The 26,415-nt window shown below is 38.8% G+C and overlaps 1 protein-coding gene and 1 long non-coding RNA gene across 5 annotated transcripts in view; one reads left to right on the forward strand and one right to left on the reverse strand.

Annotated features, from left to right (window-relative positions):
* The window catches only part of LOC148124715 (uncharacterized), a 15,248-nt gene extending 3,399 nt beyond the window's left edge, over window positions 1-11,849 (forward strand). The window contains exon 2 of the long non-coding RNA XR_015745099.1: window positions 9,099-11,849. This is a non-coding gene — a long non-coding RNA (uncharacterized LOC148124715). The remainder of the gene's footprint in view (window positions 1-9,098) is intronic.
* On the reverse strand, window positions 615-24,613 carry CLPX (caseinolytic mitochondrial matrix peptidase chaperone subunit X). 4 transcript variants are annotated; one of them, XM_026709409.2, is made up of 15 exons: window positions 24,407-24,613; window positions 20,529-20,555; window positions 18,027-18,187; window positions 16,248-16,365; window positions 13,596-13,750; window positions 12,437-12,596; window positions 10,625-10,666; window positions 9,142-9,318; window positions 7,510-7,674; window positions 6,950-7,038; window positions 6,163-6,327; window positions 4,297-4,596; window positions 3,316-3,408; window positions 2,406-2,512; window positions 615-2,139 (listed from the first exon to the last, which is right to left on the reverse strand). In XM_026709409.2, exons 1-15 carry the CDS (start codon window positions 24,477-24,479, stop codon window positions 2,049-2,051), a joined length of 1,923 nt encoding a protein of 640 aa, XP_026565194.2. In that variant the 5' UTR covers window positions 24,480-24,613; the 3' UTR covers window positions 615-2,048. The 4 variants fall into 4 exon arrangements, with proteins under 4 accessions (XP_026565194.2, XP_026565195.2, XP_026565196.2 ...); XM_026709410.2 differs by lacking the exon at window positions 20,529-20,555; XM_026709411.2 differs by lacking the exon at window positions 10,625-10,666.
* Between the last annotated feature and the right edge of the window lie 1,802 nt (window positions 24,614-26,415).

Consider the following 26,415-nt stretch of genomic DNA (forward strand, 5'->3'; position numbering starts at 1 on the left):
ATGGTTGCAGGAATTGGGTATGGCCAGTCTAGAAAAAAGGACTGGGGTGACACGATAGCAATATTGTAGAATTTGAGGTTACCACAAAGAGATCAACTTATTTTCCAGAGTACCAAAAGGCAAGACAAGAAACAATGGAAACGAATCAAGGAAAGAAACAATTTCGAATTAAGGATAAACTTCCTAACAGTGAGAACAATTAACTAGTGGAATAGCTCGCCTTTCAAAAGTTGTTGGGGCTTCATCACTGGAGGGTTTTAAGAAAAGACTGGACACTCACCTATTTGAAATAGTATAAGGTCTTCTGCTTGAGCAGTAGATTGGACTAGAAGACCTCAAAGGTCCGTTCCGGTTCTGTTCTGATTGGTTTATATTGTCACATTAAAAAGTGAGCTGTGCACAACGAATCTGCAGACAACTGATATCCAAACACAGGCTGAGGAACTTGAAGCTGAGATATCCCTTATCCACCATCGGTCATTACCAGTTGTGATGGAGATTCCCATCTATTTTAACCAACTTGTTGAAATAATAAGTGGATTAATTATATGCTTAAACAGAGGTTATAATTTGCTAACAGATTTACATCTCACACAGAGAGGAAAGACATCAAATTTGTAGGTAGAGACTTTAATTTTCAGAAATGAATCAAGAACATTAGCGTGCCTTTTTTTTCTGTTTTTACAAATACTAAAAGGTCAAGTTAACTGAAAAACAAGAGATTTAAAAGTAACAGGATGCTGTATCAGCATTTGAGCTTATAATTTAAATAAGAATTTTGTGCAAACAGTGCCTACTGATCACATGAAAAATATACAATTTTGTTATGTTCAGGTGTCTTTGTGGTATAAGGTAATCTGGGAAAAATACCTGGCACCAAAAAACTGATGCTTGATGGTTTCAGTAGGTTCAATTAATGTACAAGATTAAAAAAAATTGGCGTAACATTTTCAATGTTGTATTGGACTGTTTCTGTAAATCTTTATTCTCCTCATGAAGGGTGCAGCACTTCCTTTATTCACCTAGTCTTATAACACACCTATTTTTTTCCTTAAGTGACATATATATCTAAATATTAAAAACCTTTGGTATTACACGTAATTATTTAATGCACTGCATTATGTTTTTAGGAAAACAGACTGCAATACTCTAAAATATAGCCATTGAACAGTCTGTTTACTCTAGAGCAATCTGGATGCTTGACAATAAATTTGTGGGTGAAAATACAGCCTTTTAAGCTCCACTGTCCCATTTTTAATGGTGGTCTCCAAAATAAACGTAACAAGAAACGCCAGCTCCTACTGCATTTAAAACAGGAGAGTGATTAACCCATACTGAATGATCCTCAAACCAAGGTAATCAAAATTGTATATTCATATACAAAATAACTTCCCAATTTTTCAGTTTCCTTGCAAAAATATTATCTAAATCTTGCTGGTATCAGCACTGCATTTTAACTTGAGATTGGGCAGAATTAACCAGGACTTGAGAGAATTTGCCTTTGCCCAATGACCATTCAAATATTTTTTTATGATGGTGACACAAGATCAGTTTGTTTGCAGCAACTATAGTTGTTTGTGAACGTGTCCTTTAACCTCAGAGGGGAACTGCTGAAGTCATGTTACTTTTAGGAAAGACTGTAGGCTGCCTAAGATATTTCGTATATATTTTAAGGTCCTGAACTCAACAGGCTTCTAATTGGGAGTGGGGAGACAATTTAGGAAGGAATGGGGGTAAGGGGGAAAATGTGTTTGCGTTACCATTCCTCTTCAGCCAGTTTAAAAAGCACGTTTTTGTGGGGTTTTTTTTTAATTGAACAAAAGTTAATATACAATTCATTTTCTCAACATTATATCATTTTTAGTCCAAGTGTCCACTGAACAGACCCAGTGTGATGTTACAGAAACTCATGATTCCCCATGAGGGAGGCCAAAGTTTTCAACCATGGGTCCCTACAGTCGGGAAGAATCCAATGTTAGCAACAGGTTGCAGGGCCTCGTATGGTCTCAAACAAAGACTGAGTGCTTTTGCTGAAGAACAATCACTGTTTAATGGTTTGCGGCATCTGCTTGGCGGGCCCAACTTTCTTCTTCTACTCCCGAGTCGTATTCTTCCTCCGAGGAATCTTTAGTTGGAGTCCTATAATTGAAACGGAAGTAATGTCAAAGGGCTAAAATAATCAAAACATAGAACTGATCAGAAAATAAAAAGAAAGCAAGCTGAATTCTTTATTAACACCAAAATGAACATTTAATGATAGTCTCCATAATTTAAATTGCCCTGAGCAACTACAGACTTAATTACAGAATAACCACTTACCAAAAAAATTGTTTGAAAGGCTCTCGAGAAATAGTTCTTCGTCTAAGTCAACAACCAACCCAATCTAATTTGAAATTCAACTTTACCTGACGTATCCTGGTTCTTTCTTTCCTTCTACAACTTCTTTGTCCACCTCCACACATACTATGTCAGAGTTGGGTACTTCGAACATTGGTTCTAGCAGTAACTTTTCCTAAAGTTTGGGGATGAATAGAAAAGTTCAGGTTTTTTTTTTCTTCTCTAAATCACTGTACACAATTTCTGTTTTAATGACTATCTAACAATAGGCAGTTATTTGGCCTGTTTCTGGGTCTGAACTAAAGTGTTAAAGTTTGTCACTGAAACTTTGATTCTGCACGAGGTGGGCCCTTACCAAGGAGATGCACCAAAATGCTACTCCCTGGTTTCATGATTATGAATAAAACAATTTCCTTCTAATCCTGCCTTGCAATCCCCAAATCAGTGCTGTTACCCACAAGACAAAGTGAGAGAGCTCTTAGAAGGGGAAAAGTTTTGGAAATGAGGACAAAAGGCACAGATTGAAAGACAAATTTATCTGATTCATGGCAGATACCCCTTCCTCAAATGGAAAGGGTGAATGCACAAAGGTAGCGCTTGCCTTACAAACCTCCTGCTTACTGAAGTCACGCAAGCATCAATGTATTTTTCCTAAGCCAGATATTTACATCATTTTATCTAAGATGATGGCCAAATATGGACTCTCTTCATATTATAGATATACTTCAGTTTACAGGGAAGAAATTGAAAAAAATGATTACCAGGGAATTGTCTCCTGTAAAGAAGGAAGGGTTTTTTTTTAGTGTAGTTCCTTCGCTTGACTCACCACTTACTTCCAGAGATTTTATACTCAGACATACAGAACAGGGGAGGGAGTGCAAAACACTCTGCAAACATCCACTTGAAATTATTATATGGAGGATTAATGGCTGCACACCCGGCAATTAAGCAGCAATCGGGCAAAAGCCACACTCTTACCATTATAGATCGAAGGCCTCTAGCTCCCGTCTTGCGGTCCAGAGCCAATCTGGCTATTGCCTTTAAAGCATCCTCTGTGACGTTTAATTCACACTGTAAGAAGATTATAGGCATTTTAAGAATGCTACATTTTCAAATACTTGGATTTTTTTCTCACATGACACTTATGCTTCTGTTTACAGAAGTCTAATGGACTTAAAGGTAAAACAGATACGGTTACTACAGGTAATTCTCAAGCTTATGATGACAATTGAGCCCACAATTTCTGTTGCTAAGCTAGAGTTGTTAAATGAGTTTTGTCCCATTTTATGACCTTTCTTGCCACTGTTGTTAAGTGAATTGCTGTAGTTATTATATGGCTGTTAAGTGAATCTGGCTCCCCCGCTGACTTTGCTTGTCAAGACTTTGAAAAAGGTCACTGAACAAAACGTTGTAAGTCAAGGACTGCCTGAAATGACACAAGAACAAGTTCATAAGAACTCAAAGGAAGCAGATGCGGACTGGCTGCCCTGAAAAAAGGATGTCCATCTGTCACGAAGTAGTCAAAAACAATAGAAAATAGCAATAATAGACTTATAAAAGAGCCGACATGGCGCAATAGTATTGTAGGCTAACTCTGCCCACTGCCATTAGTTTGATTCTCACCAGGCTCAAGGCTGACTCAGCCTTCCATCCTTCCGAGGTAGATAAAATGAGGACCCAGATTGTTGGAGGAAAGAAGCTGACTCTGTAAACCGCTTACAGAGGAGCTGTAAAGCACTGTGAAGCGGTATATAAGTCTAAGTGCTGTTGCTATTAAAGATAAACCTAAATCATATTTCCTTTTTTATATTATCCCCTTTAAAAAGGGAATAATTCAACCTCCCTTTAAAAAGCGAATCCCTTTAACCTCTCTTAAAATCCATCCACCCTTTGACCACACCCAAACTTGACCTACAAGAAATAACATGCTATCCTAAGAAGATGCCCTAAGAGGCAAACCTTGTCCATGCTGAATAACGCCTGGTACTGGGGAATGACTGCATTCCGGGGTTCCGTAAGTATCCGCACAAGAGTTTTCTCATCCAGGCTGTGCAGGGGAACGACCACCGGTAAGCGCCCCACAAATTCAGGGATCATGCCAAACTCGATCAGATCCCGGGCTTCGACGTGTCGAAGCAAGCGGTCTTTCTCTTCCATCTCTTGCTCAGAATTAGACTCGTTGCTCAGATTAGCCAAGTCGGCGGCAGCCGCAGCTCTTCGGCCTTTGCCCAGGTTTGACGAGGCGCCGAAGCCGAGGTACTGCAAGACAAAAGGTTCTGCCTTTAATAACAAAACCGAAGCTAACGTTTCGTTCTGGGTGTGTGAAAATGTATTGCAGGAAATTATGCGAAGGGCAGGTGGTAGGAGTCAGCCTTTTCCTAAGGATCTTTTCCAAAACTGACGGGATAGAGGAAAACCTCCATTGCATAATGTAACCCCTTTCAGTAGATTTTGAATGTAACCAAAAGAACATGAAGCCAAACTGTTTTAATGAATCATAAAATCCACTGATTTATAAATTAGACTGGATGTTTATACACTTTATATAATTAGTAAATTATAGATACTCAGACATTCAAATGTAATATACCATGTTTTTCCCTATTTGGTTCGTAAAACTGAAGTTTAATTGTTGCCATCCCTCTTTTTTTTCATGAGACGTTTAGAGAGAGATTTCAACAAAATCAACGAATCAGTCTAAATTCAAAATAACTTGTCCAGAAATGTCACAGAAGGATTTGAATCCAATTTTTCCATGTGAAAGCCACATGGACATAAACAACTTATGTCCAAAAGTAGTCATTATAGCAACTAAAGTACAAAATAGTTTTCATCTTCCAGACAATGACAGCATTTCTCCTAAAAAGAATATGGTTATTAACGAATATTCTCTTTTGTTGGATTAACAAATATTTAGAGTGTTGGATGCAAACTGCCAGGCATCATGAAATCTTGAAGACGTTTCTGGCTGGAAACTTATACTTTAAATAAGAATTTTGTGCAAACAGTACCTACTGATCACATGAAAAATATACAATTTTGTTATATTCTGGTGTCTCTTTGTGGTATAAGATAGTCTGGGAAAAATACCTGGCATCAAAAAACTGATGCTTGATGGTTTCAATTAATGTACAAGATTAAAAAGTTGGCATAGCATTTTCTATGTTGTATTGGGCTATTTCTGTAAACCTTTATTCTCCTCATGAAGGGTGCAGCACCTCCTTTATTCACCTGGTCTTATAACACATCTATTTTTTTCCTAAGTGACATATATATTTAAATATTAAAAACCTTTGATATTAGACATAATTATTTAATGTATTACATTATGTTTTTAGGAAAACAGACTGCAATACTGTAAAATATGACCACTGAACAGTCTGTTTACTCTAGAGCAATCTGGATGCTTGACAATGAATTTGTGGGTGAAAATACAGCCTTTTAAGCTCCACTGTCCCATTTTTAATGGTGGTCTCCAAAATAAACGTAACAAGAAACGCCAGCTCCTACTTTATTTAAAACAGGAGAGTGATCAACCCATACTGAACGATCCTCAGACCAAGATAATCAAAATAACTTCCCAATTTTTTAGTTTCCTTGCAAAAATATTATCTAAATCTTGCTGGTATCAGCACTGCATTTTAACTTAAGAATGAGCAAAATTAACCAGGATTTAGTAAAATTACCTATCATACTGAATGATCCTAAAACCTATTTTTCCACATGAGCTGAACTGAATGATACCTTTGCCTTTTAATTGTGACCTCTGAAGGATATTTAGCAGAGTCCTCTTCTTTATACAGCTAAAGTATGCAATTTCCTTACCTTTTCATTTTTCCTCCGGCTGATTATTCTATCCAGACCATTAAATGCACCAGAAGCAACGAAGAGGATGTTGGTTGTATCAACCTGCACTGTTTCACCACGTAATTTGCGGGAATTCTTCTCTGGGACATTCACAATGGTACCTTCCAGTAATTTTAACAACCCCTATATGTAGAAACAGGAGAGGCCTAAGCAACACATTCATTATTTAAAATATGCATTGAACACCTTATAATTCCAAGTAGTTTACAACAGTGACTAATTGGGGCCTATGGGAACTTGTCGAAAGGGCACCGAATGAATGTAATTACACAATTGTTCTTCCATTCCCTACAACAGGTCTTGAGAGGCAAATCAGAGAGGTCCAACAGGAGAAACTGTGTGTAGCTCAGGATTGAACTGTGGAGCTTTTGTGCTCTCGTGAGCTTAGTTGTTCATAGACGTTTTATAACCCAACTAGATAATATCTTCAGTGGGAGTGGGTGTAGGATTTGCTCAAGGTACAAAAGCTTGTTCTGCCAGTTTTGGTATGGCTGTGGTTTTCTCCTACATAAACATGCATGTAATTGTTAAGAAGGGGACTGATGAGCTGCTATAAGCATCATCACTGCCAGGTTTTCCATCTTTTAGTGTTCACTCGCATGAAAGTGTTAAGAAGGGATAAAAACCCTAAGAGGTAGCTTGTACCTCCCAGGGAAATAAAACTGGTTTTTCTCTCAATCAGGGTGGGAATTTGGCGCTAACTGGAATTACTTCATTGCTGAGAAGCGAAAGTCTCCATACTTACTTGCTGAACCCCTTCTCCTCCCACATCCCGTAATTGATGAATGCCTGGAACGCTGCCAATCTTATCCACTTCATCCAGGAAGACAATGCCTGAAAATTAGAGGCAGTTGAAGTGAGGAGCTTTTGAATGACACAAATACAATTAGCACACAGGGAAGCCCATTTTTGTTTTCTAGGACGGCAGTGACAGAGGGAGAAAATGCTCCCTGGGACATAGGCTTGAAATAAAGAGGTGGTCAAAGACAACGGGGAAAAAAAACCCTGTTAAAAAATTCTGGTTCAATAATAGCAAAGTTATAAGGAACAACCCAAGAGTGTTTTTTTAAGCAGCAGCTGGATTTTCTTGTTTTTTTTTTCCTTTGAAGACTTTCTCTTCTCATCCAAGAAGCTCTTCAGAGGTGAACAGAAGTGGAATGTCTTCAAAGAAAAACCAGAAAGTCCAGTTGCCTCTTGAAAAAGCACCTCTGGGACAACCATGACCTGGATGACTGAGAATCGCCGCAGACATAACGAGCAACCCTTAGCTATGATTTGAGGGAAGGGTACAGGAAATAGTTTTACCTTGTTGAGCCTTTTCTACGTTGTAATTTGCGTCCTGCAGCAGCTTGGCAATGACAGATTCAATGTCTTCTCCGACGTAACCAGCTTGAGTCAAAGTGGTACAATCACAGATTGCAAAGGGGACATCTAGGCACTTGGCCAAAGTCTGGGCCAGCAGAGTTTTACCTATTTGTTATTTTTAAAAAATCTGTTACTGCAAATCACAGAATTGGAGTTTCAAATGCATTTTATTTTGCCATGGAAATAATGATTACTAGTTAGAACTGCGATTGTTCTAGTTGAGAAACAACAACAATGCATTAAAACAGTGGTTCACAAACTGTAGTCCATTGATCCCCGGTGTGTGTGTGTGTGTGTGAGGGTCTGCAAAGCCTTGAAAAAAAATGTGATGATTTAAATCTTGAGTTTTGGGAGTCTGTGGCCGCAAAAGGTATTTAAAACGGAATCCGTGGTGAAGAAAAAGTTTAAAAACACTGCATTAAAACATTCAGTTTTAACAGCACACATTGACTTTTAAAAAATTTACAGGGATTTGTCATGTAAGTTTGTCATCTACACACAGCAGTAGATGTAGCAATATTCTTAATGTCACATCAAAGTTCTTGAACTTTAAGTTATCACTACCATTCTGGTATTCAAGAGGACTTCCTTCTCCTATGACCAGCTATGACAATCTTGTGACCGATAAGGGCCCCCATTAAAAGGTTTATAGGCTCTTCGTATTAAATCCAAATTAGCTTTAAGTGGAGCAAATCCTAATTGGATTCCTGGTGTTTAGAAAACCGCAAAAGAGATGGTATGATTTATAGGCAGTGAAATGCAGGAAAGCAGAGGTGGCTATTCTTTAAAAGGCAAACTGCACGGTCAAACATCATCCAACTAAGCTGAACAGAACTATTCTTCAGGCAGCAGAAATAAACTTTTTCCCCCTGTATTTTGGGCTAAAGAAGAATTTTGTTCAGTTTGGAAGGTATTTGTTTTTTTCAGGGCACAGTGGAGAAGTGTCTGTGTGGGTTAACAATATCATTGTAGGTATAGTGAACTGAAGCTTTCCAATTGCTTCTTGTGACTAGGGAGGGAGGCTATCCCGCAGCAGAGAGCCAGGGATACAGGAAGCTGCACAGAACTTTAAGAAAACAAAGCACCAAGCAAACCTCTGCTGCCAAATATCCATAAGGCCAGCGGAGGAGCATTAGAGCCAGCTGACCCACTCATGCGATAGGACAGATCCTGTTCCTTTCTGCCAGTTTATTCAAATTTTATTTACTTTATTAAATGTACATGTTTATTTATGTGCATAAATATACATTTGCGTGGGCTAACAATTGTGTGTGCTTTCAACTGTCAACTAAATCTTTTATTGCTTTAAAAATAGTGACCAAAAAAGAAATAGAGCAATATAAAAATATATACTGTCAAATAAAAAAAAACTTTAAAAGAAAAAAAAGTATATCATTTTAAGAGTAAATATTCACAATTCTATATAAAGTTAACTAATGCAATTATTATGTACATATATATATTATATATACTGTATCTCTAATAGTTATGTAACTACCATTATTTTTAACCTATTGTATGTTGTACAGTACTTTCTAAATTTGATTTACGGTCTGATGAGGGATCACACACCTGAGCCAGTTGGTCCAAGCAACAGAATGTTGCTTTTTTCGAGCTTGATGTCATCATGGGCAGAATCTAATACTTCACCTCCTCGTTTTTCTGGAGGCACCTGTTGATTCACCTGCTGCTGCATGGATGCCCCTAAAGCATTGCCGTGCGGACTAATGCCAGCAATCTGGAGAAGTTCTGAAATACACAAGCATCCCACAAACTGAGAAATGAAGCGACCTGACAGTCTATAATATGGTGTGTACATTTGCAATTCCAAGCATTCTTCCACTTGCCTGAAAGTTATCAGAGAGAAGACCATTAGAAGCCAGTCTTGTAGCACAATAGCTTAGTTAAGACACCTCAAAAAATTATGGATTGCTTTAACCTTGACTGTTCGAACTGGAAATAACAGTGCAGTTCGCATTCAACACTAAGCCATTAACCGTGGTTCATAAACCACAACAGCTGCACTTGCACAACATGCTAACTCACAGACAAGCAAACAAACATTTGGTTCAGGTCAAGACTTAAGTTCTAACAAATGATTTAGCAACCCAAGGATATTCCATTTAAACTGAATCAATCGGATTTCCACAAAAATGACAGCTATGCATTATGCCATTACAAAATATATTGAAATATTTATTCTGCAAGTAATTAAAACATGTCTCTGGTTTCTCTTCAAATCGTGTAAACTGTAAATCTTTCACAGTAAAGTTAGTTGAGACAGTTTCAAAAGTGAAAATGTTCCTGGCAACCCTATACATGTAATATTGCATCCTTTTTTAAAGATTAATTTAGAACTTGGTGCCCTTCCATTCATTCATCACAGGTCCCTCGCATTCTAGCTTGGGTATCATTAATGTAAAATGAGAAAATAGCAACAACAGCAAAATAGATTCCATAGCCTACATGGAAATATTAAAAAAATAAAATCCTTACAGATTTCAGTCAGTATTAAAAAAACCTAAGAAAATACTCATTTTATCTCTCCTTTTTATTTACTTTGTGCTTATTTATTCCAAGTAAACATTTACTATAGCGAGGTAAAGCGGCCAAATCCTGATTACATGGAAAACCTTCTAAAAATGCTCTGAACATCACAGAAGTGGGTAATCTGTATCAGAATGGAACCACTACTGCAGTCTGCAGGAAAAGGTTCACAATTAAATCCTTTTCTAGACACTTCTGTCTAGAATTTCTGTCTTTATACTCAGAAATTAAGCAATTAGATAAATCTGGTTAGGTGTGTATGAATCCTGAGGAAGCATTCTTCACATCAATGTCCTTTCATCACCTGCGGGTTAAAAAGTGGCAAAGTTGAGACACAAATTCATCCTCAGAGCAAAAATGAGGGTCGGGTCATGTGTCTGGCTGCAAAATGAACACAGGATGGGGGTTATAATGTTTCTTCACAGCTACAGTTTAAATGCTACTCATAGTTAAAATAAGGGGTAGGGGAGAGATATTGCAGAGGAGGCCATGAGGAGAGACCACTTACTTGTAAATCTGTACTCATCCTCCCGTCTTCTTATCTCTAATTCTAAGAGACAGGATGAAAATAGTAACATGATGGAGACAGAGATAAGAGATATATTAAAAAAGACACTACATTTTCTTCACCTCTTGCCCTCTTCTGAATACAGGTTTATGGAGCAACGGACGTCACTGACAGCAAAGAAAAGACATGCTCACACCCACACACATATACACTCACCAGTGAAATATTTGCGATTTTATAATGCAGCTTATAAATGACACAGAAGACTTTCTAATACAAGCATCTACGGTTTTGCCATAGCAATAGGAGTAAAAAAAAAAAAAAAGCAAAATGTACAGCATTTTATCATGTACAGGTAGCCCTCAATTTACAATCGTTCATTTAGTGACCATTCAAAGTTACAACAGCATTGAAAAAATTGACTTATGACCATTTTCACACATACAATTCATGGTCATGTGATAAAAATTCAGATGCTTGGCAACTGTTTCGTATTTATGATGGTTGCAGTGTCCCACACACTCATGGGATTACCTTTTCCAACCTTCTGACAAGCAAAGTCAGTGGAGAAGCCAGATTTATTTAACAACCATGTTACTAACTTAACAACTGCAATGATTTACTTAACTTATGGCAAAGAAGGTTGTAGAACAGGACAAAACTCACTTAACAAATGTCTTACTTACTTACAATTTTGGTCATAAGTTGAGAACTACCTGTCATAAATGTCTACTCAGAAAGAAAGCTCTGCTAAATTCAATATGAATTCCTCCCAAGATTGCAGTCTGTCACATGGCATAAAAATGGGAAAATATTACTGTATAATGCCACCCCAAAAAACCTTCACATCGAAGTCTAACTAACTTAATATTTCTACTTCTATATTCTTTTTTTGGACAAATCCCTAATGGCCCATTTAATGTCAGCATCATTACAGGAGATCACATGTTTTTATTGAACCACACCTCTTTAATAAAGTCACCTACTCTCATGGTGGCTACAACAATTCCATGAATTTTTAAAATGATTTTTGTTTTCTGTCCTTCCTTGTGGCAGGAAAAAAGATTTGTATTAATCTGTTTTTTTTTTCCAATTTGCTAATAATACTATGTATGCCATGCTGAAAATAGCTGTGTTGCCTTTGGCTGTATACACTTTTTTATTACTGCTTGTAGCAGAATCAAAGATATCTCAACTGTTTATCCATTAAAAGAATAGTATCCTATTTGGTATCCATAAATTCCTTATGTGAATTTATTTGCAAACACTTGAAAGAATTCCAGCTGTTAGTTCCTATGTGTTGGAAGTACAGAGGACATGAAACTAGTACAGATATTTAAAGCAGCTTTTAAGATATTTTAAAATAATGGGAAAGAAAAACTGCAAGAGAGGAAGTCAGTAAAAAAAAAAAAGGATTTGCTCTCATTCCATCCCTCCATTTGATGATCTGTTTTTTACCTCAACAAACCGTATTTCAATTTGAATTTTTTTTTTTTAAAAAAAATCTCATTTTCTTTTCTGGGGCCTCTTTTAGATATATGTTTGTTATCTTTTTTCCTGCTTTATTTTATTCTGCTTTATTTATTTATTTTTATTTTAAATTACTAAGGAAGCCTTATACTTGCAAAATTAAAAGAGAGAGAGAGAGAGAGAGAGAAAAAATAACGAGTATCGGTTATCTGCTCCTGGTGCAAGTGAGCTACTAACACCAACAGTTTCTGCACTTTTTAAAAACAGTCATTTGCACATGGACCACAGTAGGAAAGATCGTATCCAACTGTCCCTGAATGCAAGGTAAAATGCTCTACCAACCTCTTGGAGTTAGAGAAGCCTGTTTTTCAACTTCGGCTTGTTGCCTCAGATTGGCAGGGATATTGTTGTAGATTCTCTTGTAGTGATTGTACACAGCAACCGAAAGCACCTTCTTTGCGAAACACTGACCAACAACGTACTTGTCGAGGTAGTTATAAATCTAGCAGAAAAAGCCAATAGATCCTCAACAACAGAAGGCGCTTCATTAGTAGAGACAAGCAATAAAAATTCAGGATCAGAGGGGGAGGGGAGGCCTGACTGCGAAGGCTTCGGGACTGTTATTTACCCTTCAGCTTCTGTTAAGATTCAAGGGACTCCTTTCTCCGCAACTGTTTTTATACTATGAGCTTTTAAGATTCCTTGCTTCCACCATGTGGTGGTTTGGTTTGGGGAGCTGGCAGTGCAAAGTTTTTTTTTAAAAAAAGATGGGAAGGCTCTCAGATGGGAACTGCACCAAAGAATCTTTTTCTAAAGCTTGTCAAAACTACAGAGCTTAAAAATATTTCGGGGAAGCTACGAGGGCTACAAAACTAGGAAAGCCAGCAAGGTATTTTTTGGAAACCAAGAGGCTTTTCTTCTTCTTTAGGAAAAATTGAGAAAATGTGAGATAGCACTAATACTTTTTAAAAAAAATTTTTACATATACATATCAGTTGGTGTATATATAATGATATGTACAGGCACCAGTACTTTAAAAGGTCTTGGAAAATGTGAGGAATGGAGACGAACTTTTGGATAGACATGAAGTGTCACATAAATTATGACAGTTGACAAACTATGACAATTCTTTATATGGCTTAACCTCCAGTTCCCTAATCATCTCTGTTGCTCTTCTCTGCACTCTTTTCGGTCTCAACATCTAGAGCATGGGTGTCAAACCCGTGGCATTACTTTGCCGCCGTGTGATGTTTCACGTTTTTCCCATTCACAGAGCTGGGGTGGGCATGGCTTGCACAGGACACATCTGGCCAGCAGGCTGCCAGTTTGATATCCCTGATCTAGAGGAAAGGATAGTATGATTTCACAAGAGAGGGTACATTAAGGGCCCAATTAATGAGGATTGCCAAAGGCTACAGTAATTTAGCTCATCCATTTAAATTAAAAAAGCATACGATATGAAAGAGGTGGTGTCCCCTCAGCTAAGGTTAATTGGCTGTACCTTCTTGGGTGGAGGTGGTGGCTTCTGTTGGAAGGCCAATTTTACAGCTTCTGCCGCTGTCTCTGGCTCTTTAAGGATGCTTTTCTTAGAGTCGGCTTCTGACAACACAACGAAGAAATGGTGGCATTTTTCACATTTCACAAAGCGGGTGGAAGCTGCAAAAAAGTAGAATCAGAACCTGCTTGGCAACAGCTGGTTTTCCAACCAGGCAAGTTAAACAGTCGGTTTGAAATACAGTGCTTACAAAATGAGCTAACAAATGCTTTTAAAATAAGGGGAGGTTGGTCCACAGGTGGCCCCTCAAAACTCAGTTTGACAGGTTTGGTGTCAAAAGCACTAAATTTTTGTTAGTATGAGCTCCCTTTCCCCTTTTTCAAAATGAAAAGCTTCCTGGAGCCAATTTCACAAACTTCTAATTAGACAAAGACTATGTTCCAGCTGCACAAGTCCAAACTCCAGTTTCTCCTGAAAAGCCCCAGACCATGTAGCACTGCACATAAGAGATTAATCATATGAAAACTATTATTTGATACCTGTGTACTTTCAAAAGATTTTTTAAAAGAATCACCCAGAAAATTGGCTTTTCATCTGCTTGAAAACTACACACCGTGTGATTACAGTGCTTTTATTCCTATTGTGCCATGTATGTTCTTAGACAAAGGGATGACATCATATATATTTACACAGACTTAAGAACTAGCGTACAGCAATTTTCAGGATCAATGGCCGTTGTTCCAAGTGATGATTGAGACAGCCAGAAATCCGCCCTTTCCCATTGTTGAAAGTTATCTTAAAGTATGATTTCCAAATATTTTAAGCAATTCCCCAAAAGTTTGGAACCTTTAGTTCGACCTAATGAGGTGATCAGGACTTTTTTCTCCTGGTGCTTATAAACCAGAACATTTAACTCTTGATGCAGAATTTCCACTGCCTTCCCTAAATGCTTTTAAGTTCAATTCAAGACCTGAGCTTAACTTTTAAAGATCTGAGTATTTGAAGTCTAACTCAATGTATTCCCATATAACCCTACCTAGGATCACAAGGACTTAGCTCTCCAGCTCATCTGGAGGTTGAATTTAAAAGTTTAAAGGGAAAAAAGCTCCTCAGTAGCATTGCAGCTTTGGCACCATGTCATTTAATGATTTTAGGATGTCTCTTGTGCCTCTTCTACTGGAAACCGACCAAACCTAAATTTTGATAGGATGTTTAACGTATTTGGAAAACTAGAACAGTTTGTTGTAAACATTAATGGAGTTTAGGCATCACTTTTGGAATTCTTTACTGGTCTTTATGCTTCAAGTGTTAGATATATTCTACATGATTACACATTATATAATATGGTACATTGTATGGTTAAATAATTAATTTTGTATACCAGATATTTCCTGTAAATGAGAGGGATATAAGTAAACTATTTTGAGTTAATTTAGACAACTCCCTGAAATCAAGCATAACATGGAACACCAAATCTGTTTTTCTTTCTAAGTGAATTATTTGCTTCTTGACCAGAAGTCACTACAGCCATCTACTCAAACCATTTAGGTAGTTGTTATTAGCACAGCTTCTTTCTTTTTTTGCTGCATGGGTTAATATTAATATCTATGACATGCTTTTAAGAAAATCTGTTGTACTTTTAACATTTTTAATATGCCATATCAGCCAGAGGTCTTTAGCAAAACTGCTGCCTTGTTCACATACTAATCTATTTCAGAAAGCTATGAGATAAACTTTTGTTTGTCCCCTGAACTCTTATGAAGGTAAGGATATAAACAGATAAACATTAAAATTCATTTCATCAAAATGTAGCTTAAAGCCCATGTTTAGAAAAAAAAACCCACCCAGTTCTCTCAGATAATCAGTTTCTAAAACCTGAACGTATCTATTTCCAACAATCTTAATTGCCAGCAGGACATAAACTTAGATTTATGATGCCACTTGAGGTAACAGAAAAGAAATCACATAAAGGGTTTTTTCTTTTCTGCTCATGTTGAAAGATCGGTTAGTGAGTAAGCATGTACAGTGATAAAGCACAATTTTGGGACATGCAATACGTGCCCCACCCCTCGGGTGGAGGGAAGCTGCCATTTAGCACTTAATGCAAAGACACCTTTAATTGGGGCTAATAACCATGACTCCACCAACTGCAGAGTATCACACACAAAGCTGATACGCTGCATGTAGAACAAGATCACTCTCAAGTTAGCAAGCAAGAAAAAAAAAATGATTTAAAAGTTGAAGATTCAAGCGTATTAAAAAGACTACCCAACATCGGGGTTTTTGATGCGGGCTGCATTGACAACTCTAAGAAGATTAGATGGCTGATGATTATACAACTGAGAAACAAGCTTGACTATTTACCGTCCATTAATCTTTTTCATTAGGACCTGCTGAATTAGCAAATAAAAGGACTGAAACAGCATAAGGACATGGTTTGGGTTCAATGGTAATACGAAGCTGTGTTGTTAGAACTGTAGTTGTTATTCCAAACTCTGGATGTTAAGTGGTATGCTACTTATTTCCACGGCATTCAAGAATCAATGTCTGAACTCCTTTGCAAAATGACTGGCATTCAGGACGGATTGAGTGTTAGCACCTTGAGCAAATAATGCATTTTTTTTTTTTACTAAAATGGAGAAAGTCAGAAGAACTTACAGACGAAAGTCTCCACATGTGTGCACAAATCACCGCACTTCGGGCATCGCAGCTGGCTTCCACCTTTTCCTGAGCTTCCGGAACTTGACTTTTTACCACCGCCTTCCCCAGCAGTTTTCTTAATTAAAAAGAAAGAGAAAAGAAGAAACAGGATCTTGAAAGTCAGATAATAGATTTATAATGAGCTGCTGGCTAGTCCTCGACTGATGAGACCAACTGAGCCCAAAATGTATTTTGCTGAGACAGTTAAGTGAGATTTGCCCTATTTTCCAACCTTCCTTGCCACAGTTGTTAAATGAATCCCTGCAGTTGTTAAGTTAGTAACGCGGTTGTTAAGTGAACCTGGCTTCCCCATTGACTTTGCTTGTCAGGTCGCAAAAGGGAGCACGTCATCCTGAGACATGTAGCTGTCGTAAGTATGAACCAGTTGCCAAGCGTCCAAATTTTGATCATGTGACCACAGGGAATGCTCCAACAGTCGTGTGAAAACTGGGCATAAGTCACTTTTCTCAGTGTTGTTGTAACTTCGGTCACTAAATGAATAGTTCTAAGTCATGCATTACCCGTAAATCTTTTGCTACTTTGAAATCAGCAGTTACCCTCCCCTCCACGATCTCTCTCACAACTCAGTTTCTCTCTCAAAACTGCACGTTGTGTTCTTTCAAATCCAACGATAACAGCAAATGTTCACAGTGAAGCAGATACTTCCACGTGTCGCTGAAACTGGCACCCTCAGAGAACGCTTTAAGTGCCATCATTCACTAGAAGATGTTTCTGATTCAAATGGATCAAGGGGAAAAAAGTTCCTAAGCCTGCCCAAAATTCAGCAATTCATGTTCTGTGAAGAGACCCTCCTTCAGCTTCCTTTCTCTACAGTGAAAGCTACTCAATGGCTTCCTCCTCCAGTCAGTCCCCAGGCTGTCAAAAAGAAGGAAGAGGACAAGCGGAGAACACTTCTCCATTTTCTTTTCCAGTATGCAGTCAAGGGAAATGGGGCCAGGAAACTCTCATCGTTGGCAGAAAGCTCAAGTGGAAGTGCCAGCTGTAGCAGATGCTTGGTCTTGTTGTTTCCTCAGCAAGCCAGCCATATTTGTAAGCCAAAGATAATCTCCATGCAGAATATATCAAGCATTTAATCCGAAAAGGACCTTTGCTGAATTTTAAAAGGCGCTGATGTCTAAACACGATCATTGATTGCTCAACTTAACCATTACATCGAATACTTCAACACAATTTATGCTTCCAGATCACAATCAGTGCTTTTAAAAAACTCCAGACAGCAAGTTTGAGTTTAAAGTAATTTGTCTGTCTGTGTTTAGTTTTTCATTTACTTAGCTTTAAAAGAGCAAAAGTCCTCTGACAACAAGAACATGTTGATTAAATTCAGACAACTGCATTCCAAGTTACAGTTAATGGTTGTTGTTTTTTTTATCAGTGACTTAGTTTATGGCCTCTGACCTGGTTTCTGTGTCTGTCTCCCTGTGCTGAATTAGATGGGAGATGACATGATTCAAGATGTCACTCAATACATGTACATTTTTTAGCTTTACAGGCAGTCCTCAACTTATGACTGGTCACTTAGCAACCATTATTACAACGGACCTCCCACATAGATACTTATGACCCTGATGATTCAAAGTTCCGATAGCTGTAAACTTGGGTCAATCATGACATATGGCCATAATTCCAGACACAATTGCAGTCATAAGTGAAGGACTACTTGTGGTATGTGGGATAAGGAGTGGGGTTTTATTTTTTTGAAGCACACAAAGTGTATACCTTACTGCCATCTCCCGAACCATCTTTACTAGCACCATCTTTAGAAGCAAAGTATGCTGGTGTTTCAGAAAAAGTTCGAAAAGGAATAATTCTTAGAGGCTGAGTTTCACAAGTCCCAATTATTCCTAAAGCAGGGAAGCAGGAACGCCTGCATGAAATTCCTGAAAAAGGAAAAAGAAACAAAAGATTTTTGATTATTCGGTGTACATTTTCAGTAACTTATCCCCCACTTCATGGAATCTACTTGCTGAACCTTGAACCCAAGAAGTCACTGAATCTCATTCCCTTAAGGAGACTTTCTTCAATGATGGCAACTTCAGGCGCATGGACTTCAACTCCCAGAATTCCCCAGGCAGCTCCTCCTGGTTCATGAGTCTGAGAGTTGAAGTTCAACCCTCTTAAACTTGCCAAGGTTGGAAAACCCTGCATTAAAGATATACAATCAAATCCCATTAGCAAGTCCTCCCCTTCTATGGCAAATACTTTCCTCTCCAATGTAAATACTCTTAAAGGACTAGAGTGCAACCCTGCTCAAAATGCAGACCAAGTTAATACAACACATAATGGGGGATACTTTCACATATAGTTTGTACTGAGGAATGGCATCCCAAAGGTGCTTTTTCAAAAGGAAATGGACTTTGTTTTTTTTGCTTTTGGAAAAAACAAAGTCCAGTTGCCTTTTGAAAAAGGACCTTCGGGACAATCATGACTCGGAGGACTGACAATCTCCACAGACATGAGGAATAGCATCTGTTATATATCAAGCCCCAAGCATTATTTCCTTGTAAAAGGTATTCTTCTTCTTTTATTTTGGAAAATTTTAAGATGACCAACAGTCCCAAAGCAATTTATCATAACAGGAAGAGCAACATAAAATACTTACGAAAATAAATTGCCAGGGAGTGTACCCTTGACCTTACTAAAAGGAAAACAGTGAAAAATCAAGGATGTTGAAAATCTTCTGTCTAGCAGAATTTAGACACCATTCCAAAGTTTATTTACCTCAATTACTGCTTGTTAACTGCATTTGTATAACATTAGCATTCAAATTATGAGAGTTCCAGCGTAACTCAGAATCACACAATGGTGGACTTTGCAGAATAAGAAGTTAAATTTCTGTTTTCTTCATGAACGCTGCTGTTTGTGTCTTTTGACTCTTACAAACTCAAATCATGAGTCTGGCTTGCTCTTCTTTGCATAAATTAATTTCAGAAGCCTGTCTGTCTATATGAAAGTACCTATTAATTCAGATTATGGCTAGTGCTAAACTACAGAATGTCATTATACAACATTCTTCCTTTGCAAATTTAGATTCAATTTGCTACTTTGGCTCTTACAATTCAAACCTTGCAGAGACATTTGTATAAGAACAGATTGTGCCTGTTTTTTATACTTAAGAACCAGACCTGAATTTTAGAGTACTATACTAGTACATAACCAATTATGTTTTGAATATAAAGGCTAATTACCGTAATAGAACTGAACTAATCCAATGTCTGCAATTCTCAATAAAAGTTTGCTCAGGACATTTCAACTTCTGTTTTTCAAAAATGTTCACGTTCCCATTTTTTAAAAATTAAGCTGCCATTTAACAGAAGCATTAACAACTTAGTTATACACAGTGCTAGGTTTGTAACTACTTATTTACATTTTTACTTTTATTATATTAATAATACCTGAAGTATATTTGAATATTTCAAGTGTATAATTATAAGATCAGATAATGATATGCTCAAACTAAAAAAAGGTTAATTCTAAGCCCAGTGGAATGTGATAGCAAAAGCCAGATAGGGAACCTGAGAACAATGCTTATAAAGACATGAAGGCAGAATAAAAGATTGAGATGGTGGTAGAAAACAATATTTATTTTCAGCTTTGGTGTTAAATAATTCAAGACAAAAAGTTGCTTCTCTGTAACAGAGCCATTACCAATGATGGATATTAGAATGTTCACTGTGTAAATATGGTTTGGTAGGAACTAATCAAAAACACTTAAAAACAAATCCTCACGTTATTTTTGCACATATCATCAGCCACTGTGGCTTTTTCAAGCAGAAAAAAACAGCGGCCTAGCAAAATATGTGAACCAGTCAATATGTTGCTTGACTGTGCAAATAACATGGAAGTCGGAATACATAGAACACTTTCCAGATATGGTAACTAAATCATACAGAAGCAGATTTTTTTTAATTTAAAAAACATTTGGAGACACTACAGGCCAAACAAAATATGTTTGTTTCACCCAGATCTCAGCAATCCTAGAAAAATCTTTCATCAGCAAAACAGAGCAAAGAGAGAGCTTACTCAATAGTTCATGAGGAATCAAAGCTCAGGATACAGTTTGGACACTGTTTTGCAGTGAGCATGAACCCTGATCAATCTGAAGCAACATTATAAAGTTCTCTTCTCCACAGATAGTATTCTGGCAAGACTGTTAAGGGCAAATTGGAAAATACTTATCCAAGATTATGTCTAATGTAAACATCAATCAATGGGACTTACTTCTGGGTAGATAGGCATAGATCTGTCCTGTCAGAATAAAGTTGAGAAGAGAAAATATACAAATAAACAAGCAGAATTATATTTATTTATATTTTTATATTTCTTTAGAAAAAAATTTATGAGGATATAAAACAAGTAAAACTTTGCTCGGCTGATGAATGACCTTCCCTTTAATATTGTTTACTCATTAATCCAAATTTGAAATTCCTGAAAATGCCAATGGGTAATATATTTATTTATTTATTAAGTTTTCGCGGGTACTTACATGTATGGTATTCAGCTTTGTTCGGGTATTTTCCCACATCTTTGTAGTTGTGCTTTTAAAGTTGTAGCAACGTTTCGGCAGAATCTCATCTGCCATCATCAGGCTTCTGTATTGTGTTCGTCTGTGAGTCAGACTTTTACAGTTGTTTCAGTTTTAAATTTGGGGCTAGCCTATTGATGTGTCAGAATGGTTTTTTCTTCATCCTGATTGGTTGGGAGTCTTGGTCTTGATTGGTTGGGACCAATAAATACAGACCAAGACTCCCAACCAATCAGGATGAAGAAAAAACCATTCTGGCACAGCAGTAGGCTAGCCCCAAATTTAAAACTGAAACAACTGTAAAAGTCTGACTCACAGACAAACACAATACAGAAGCCTGATGATGGCAGATAAGATTCTGCCGAAACGTTGCTACAACTTTAAAAGCACAACTACAAAGACGTGGGAAAATACCCGAACAAAGCTGACTACCATACATACATACATACATATATACGAGGGCTATCCACAAAATAGATTACGTTTTCATCTGTAGCAAGAAGTGGGGGAGCTAGCGTGGCCATCTTTGGTCTGTGCGTCCGCCGCTCGGTCTGCATCTAGTGCTAGTGGGAGGTTCGTATCGTTGCCCGTTATTTCACAGCAAACGTTTGAAATATGTGCCTCAATTGAAAATCCCGCGAGTTGTGAGGTGCGATCAGTGATAAGGTTTTTGCTGGCAAGAAACCATAAACCGATTGAAATTTTTCGGCAACTGTGTGAAGTGTATGGGGACAACATCATAACTGAAGGTGGAGTGCGCCAATGGTGCATTAAGTTTAAAAATGGCCGAACTACAGCACTCGAGAAGTCCTGAATGCTTTCAAGTGGGAGATTTTTCCTCATCCGCCCTACAGCCCTGATCTTGCACCAAGCGACTACCACTTGTTTCCGAGGATGAAGACCTGGCTTGGAACACAGCGCTTTGACGACAACACGGAACTGCAGGCAGGCATGACTGACCGGCTCAAATCTCAGGCGGCTGAATTTTATGACAATGGAATTACAAAGCTTGTTCACCACTATGATAAGGGCCTCAACTTGTTTGGTGAATATGTTGAAAAGTAGTATTTAAGTGTCACTTTCAAGTGTATATAATAAAAAAATTTTCCTACACGTTGTTTTTTTTCTATCACAAAATGTAATCTATTTTGTGGATAGCCCTCGTATATATATGTGTGTGTAGGTCTAGGTGTGTTGGGTCTTTTCCCGTGTAAGATTAAGAGTATCTTGGCGATGTTTAGGCGAGGTCCCTCACCATCCTCAGGCTGGTGCTTTCAGCTCGTGCCAGTGCAAGTAATAACTGGAACGAGGCTGAAAGCACCAGCCTGAGATGGCAGTGGACCTCGCCAGCAATCGAAATACTTAATCTTAACGAAGACAACACACCTAGACCTACATACCTGTACCCGTGAAAATCTACGAAAACAAATATATATATGTGTGTGTGTGTGTGTGTGTGTGTGTGTGTTAAAAGACACTAAAGAATATTATAATTTAACAGCCTTCCAGGGCACAATTATTAGTTTCATGACAACAAAAAAACCAACATAAGCAGACAAGATCTTAACAAAATTAAACACAGATCTAGCAAAACAGAACACAGTAAACAAAAACAGTCAACAAAAAAGGGACTTCTCAGAAACCACACTGCAAATCTAGGCATGTCTACGGATTTGCTAAATAAAGAAGCTGTTAAGAGAGTTGTGCCCAATTTTTCAAACTTCTTTGCCATGGTTGTTAAGTGAATCATTGCAATAAATTGAATCATGTGGTCATTAAACTGTCCAGCTTCTTCCCCCCCTTCCCTTTTCCTTGTTGGAACCTGGCTGGGAAAGTTGCAAATGGCAATCACATGACCCATCATGAATACTTGTCAGTTGTCAAGTGCCCCAATTTTGATGATGTGATTGTGAGGATGCAGTAATGTTGTAAGTGGAAGGACCAGTCGGCAAATCACTGTTTGCACCGATGTTGTAACTTCAAACTGTCACTAAGCAAATGATTGCAAATCAGAGACCATATATTTACCATAATGGAATTCCACTTGCCTGACTACAGGGGGAAATGCTAAGATAATGCAATATTCTACTGGGACACATATACAGTTAGTCCTCAACTTACAAGAGTTTGCTTAGTGACTGTACGCAGTTACAATCGCATTGAAAAAAGTTAACTTATGACCATTTTTCACACTTATGAGCGTTGCGCCATCCCCAGAGTCACGTAATTTACATTCAGATCCGTAATTTACATTTACGACGGTTGCAGTGTCCCGAGGTCATGTCATCCCTTTTTGGGACCTTCTGACAAGCAAAGTCAAGGGGGGGAAACCAGATTCACTTAACAACCAACCACATTACTATTTTAAGAACTGCAGGGATTCACTTTACAACCGCGGCAAGAGAAGTTGTAAAATGGGGCAAAACTCACACAACGCATTTCTCGCTTAGCAAGATAAATTTGGGGCTTCAATTATGGTCATGAGGATTCTCCTTCATTCGTGAAATACTCAGACTGGAGCACTCATCATCCTAGAGGCACCTTAAACAGGGGTCACCTTATCAGGCAGACCCTACTTTTCAGCTGATCGTTTTCATAGTACAGGTAGTCCTCGACTTAACAATAGTTCGTTTAGTGACCATTACAACATTAAGATGGCATTGAAAAAAGTTAACTTAGGACTGCTTTTCACAGTTACGACCTCCGCAGCCTCCCCACGCTCACGAGATCAAGATTCAGACGGTCGGCAACCGGTTCATGCTTATGACCGTTGCTGCATCCCAAGGTCACGGCAATCCCCTTTTGCGACCTTCTGGGAAGCAAAAAAAAAAGTCAATGGGGAAGCCAGATTCACTTTGCAACAGGGCTTCACTTAACGACGGTGCCCAGGAAGGTTGTAAAAAAACAGGGGCAAAAAAAAAAAAGGTCTCCCTTCACAAGAGAAACGTTGGGCTCCCTTTGCGGCTGTTAAGTCGAGGACTACCTGCGTTTGTAATGGTGGGCCTCCCAGAGTTCCCCTCCCGCCTATTGGCACAATGGGGGAAATATAAAACGAATTTAAATTTATTTAATAAACAAAACCTATCCACCTTCCAAGACTCCTTGATGGATGGATGGTGTCCCGGGCCAAAACAACAACCACAAAGTTAAACAAATGTTGCCAGTTTTTTTTTTGGGGGGGGGGGGCACGAAAGGAGGGCGAGGGGCTTTGCAGAGACCAGACAGAAATTTGCACGCGCAAAAAGTGGGCGTGCTTGCACGCGCAAAAGGCACACCTGCCCCCCGCCGCCGCCCGCAAAACAAAAGGCAATACAGGTGCTTCTAATCCAAAGGCTTTTTGGGGGGGTTTCCTTCCTTCGGCCTCACCCCCTCTTGTCACACCGCCCCCCGCCCCCAAGGAAAAGGGTCGGATTAAGGGCCTCCTTTCCCGCCCGGGCCTCCAGACGCGCGGCTGTGACTGATGGGTGTTGTAGTCCCTGCCTCAGGGACCGGGAGGGGAAAGGGAAGGCGTCGGACGGGCTCGCTGAGGGGACACCGCGACGGAGGGGAGTCTTTCTCCGGCCGGGCAGGTTACCTCGGCACGCCGACGGCAGCGACGAGCTGACGAGTCGCGCCGCAGCGGCGGCGCAGGTGCTGCATCCGGCCATGTTCCCCCGGAGAGAGAGAGAGGGAGAGGGAGAGACAAACAACGCCGAAGAACCGCTCTCCGCCCGCCGCTTGGCTTTTCCGCCGCCACGGCAGCGCTCGACGGCCTGTGTGGCGTCACGGGCCTCGGCCGCTCGAGACGACGGAAGAAGGCGGCGAACTACGCCTCCCGGCAGGCATCGCGCCGCCCTTTTTCCCGAGCGACCGAGCGGAGAGGAGCGCGCGCCGCCTGCTGGGAGCGCCGTTCAGGTCGCGCGGAAGAAAGGAAGTATCGCGAGAGGAGCGGGAATGGGGAGCGGAAGGGGGAAAGGGGAAGAATAATAATTAAATAATAATAATAATGTATCACCAGCTAATATTTGTGATACATTTTTAAATGTTCAGTTGACTTAGTTTCATGTTGGACAGCCACCTGTCTGAAATGGTATAGGGCTCCTGCTTGAGCAGAAGGTTCGACTAGAAGACCTCCAAGATCCTTTCCAGTTATTCTGATTAATTGATGACAAAGTTGGCCACAAAATGCTGTTTGCTGCATGCTAAGTAATCATAGTCCCAAAGGTGCTTTTTTTTTTTTTTTGCAAGAGGCAGCCGGACTTTCTGGTTTTGATTTGAAAACGTTTTGCTTCTCATCCAAGAAGCTTCTTCAGCTCTGAGCCTCTTGGGCGAGAAGCGAAACATCTTCAAAGAAAAACCAGAAAGTCCAGTTGCCTCTTGAAAAAGCACCTTTGGGAGAACCTTGAGAATCTCCATAGATATTAAGCCATCATAGTTTTTTTTTAATTTTATTGAAAATTAAATTTTAAAAACATTTGAACATAGTGATCTTTTGACATATGTCAGCAGTCTTTACATTGTTGAATATCAGAATGTCATCACACAATATAGGATACACACACACACACATTTATATACATATTTACATTGTAAATCTTTATATTCATTTCTAAGAAATTTTATTGTAGTATAAACTCTTTAATTTCTATTTCACATTTTTTGACTTCCTTTCATATCCAATTGTAATTTTTTTCCCCATATTTCATAAAATTCTGAAGTATCTTGTTCCTTCAGTTCTAACGTTAAGCTCTCTAGCTCGGCGCAGTATAGAATTTTTTTTAGTATTTCATCATTAGGTATTTCTTTTGATTTCCGTATTTGGGCAATTGATAATCTTGCGGCTGTGATAATATGTATAATTAGATACAGATCTGCTTTTTTAAGATTCTCATTTGTTATTCCTAGTAAGAACATTTCTGGTGTATAATTTATTTTTACATTTAACATTTCATCTATCCATTGCCAATTTTTTTGCCAAAATTCTTGCATTTTCTTGCACTTCCACCACATATGGTAGTAAGTGCTTCGTCCTTTCAGGCATTTCCAGCATGTCGAAGATTGGAAGCCATTCATTTTAGCTAATCTGGTGGGTGGGAGGTGCCATCTCCGGGGCCAGCTGTTGGAGAAGAAGAAACTAAATAAGCCATTGACTGCTGTCGTGGAGCATCAGACTTTCAAAGTCCTGGAGGAGGCTGAGTAAATGTCCTAGACAGAACAAGTGAAGTCTGCGTGAGCAGCAGGAGAAACCAATCGAATGACCTGGCAAGGTACCAGCTATGGCTGTGAGATGACTAACTAGAAGAGACATCAACAGATGGAACGATGGTGATGTTTACTTGACGGAAGTTTCTTTTCCCCTAGGCTTTTTATGCAAAGTGGCGGAAGGGAGTAAAATAAGACTTCAGAGCCGTGGAACCTGATGAGAGGTGAACACTCGCGTAAAGTTTTAACTATAGCAGCGAGGGTGCTGGACAGCTAAAGAACTAGTGAAAAGGAACCAGGAAATAATAAGAATTGAACAAAGCTGAAAGGGGCAAAGGAAGAGAATAAAAAAGAAACCTTATAGTGTATTAACTTTTGATATTAAATAGTTTGTGAAAAAAA

This window comes from Pseudonaja textilis, chromosome 13 (assembly GCF_049901715.1).
Source record: "Pseudonaja textilis isolate UNSWEBS1 chromosome 13, rPseTex1.2, whole genome shotgun sequence".
Lineage (NCBI taxonomy): Eukaryota > Metazoa > Chordata > Lepidosauria > Squamata > Elapidae > Pseudonaja > Pseudonaja textilis.

Excerpts from the sequence above, each read along its gene's own strand:
- CLPX (XM_026709409.2), bottom strand. The coding sequence starts at position 24,479 with ATGGCCGGATGCAGCACCTGCGCCGCCGCTGCGGCGCGACTCGTCAGC. Across the intron at positions 12,597-13,595 it reads CACCACCTCCACCCAAGAAG|ATTTATAACTACCTCGACAA; the intron begins GTACAGCCAATT and ends TTTTTCTGCTAG. Across the intron at positions 3,409-4,296 it reads CGTTATTCAGCATGGACAAG|TGTGAATTAAACGTCACAGA; the intron begins GTTTGCCTCTTA and ends ATCTTCTTACAG.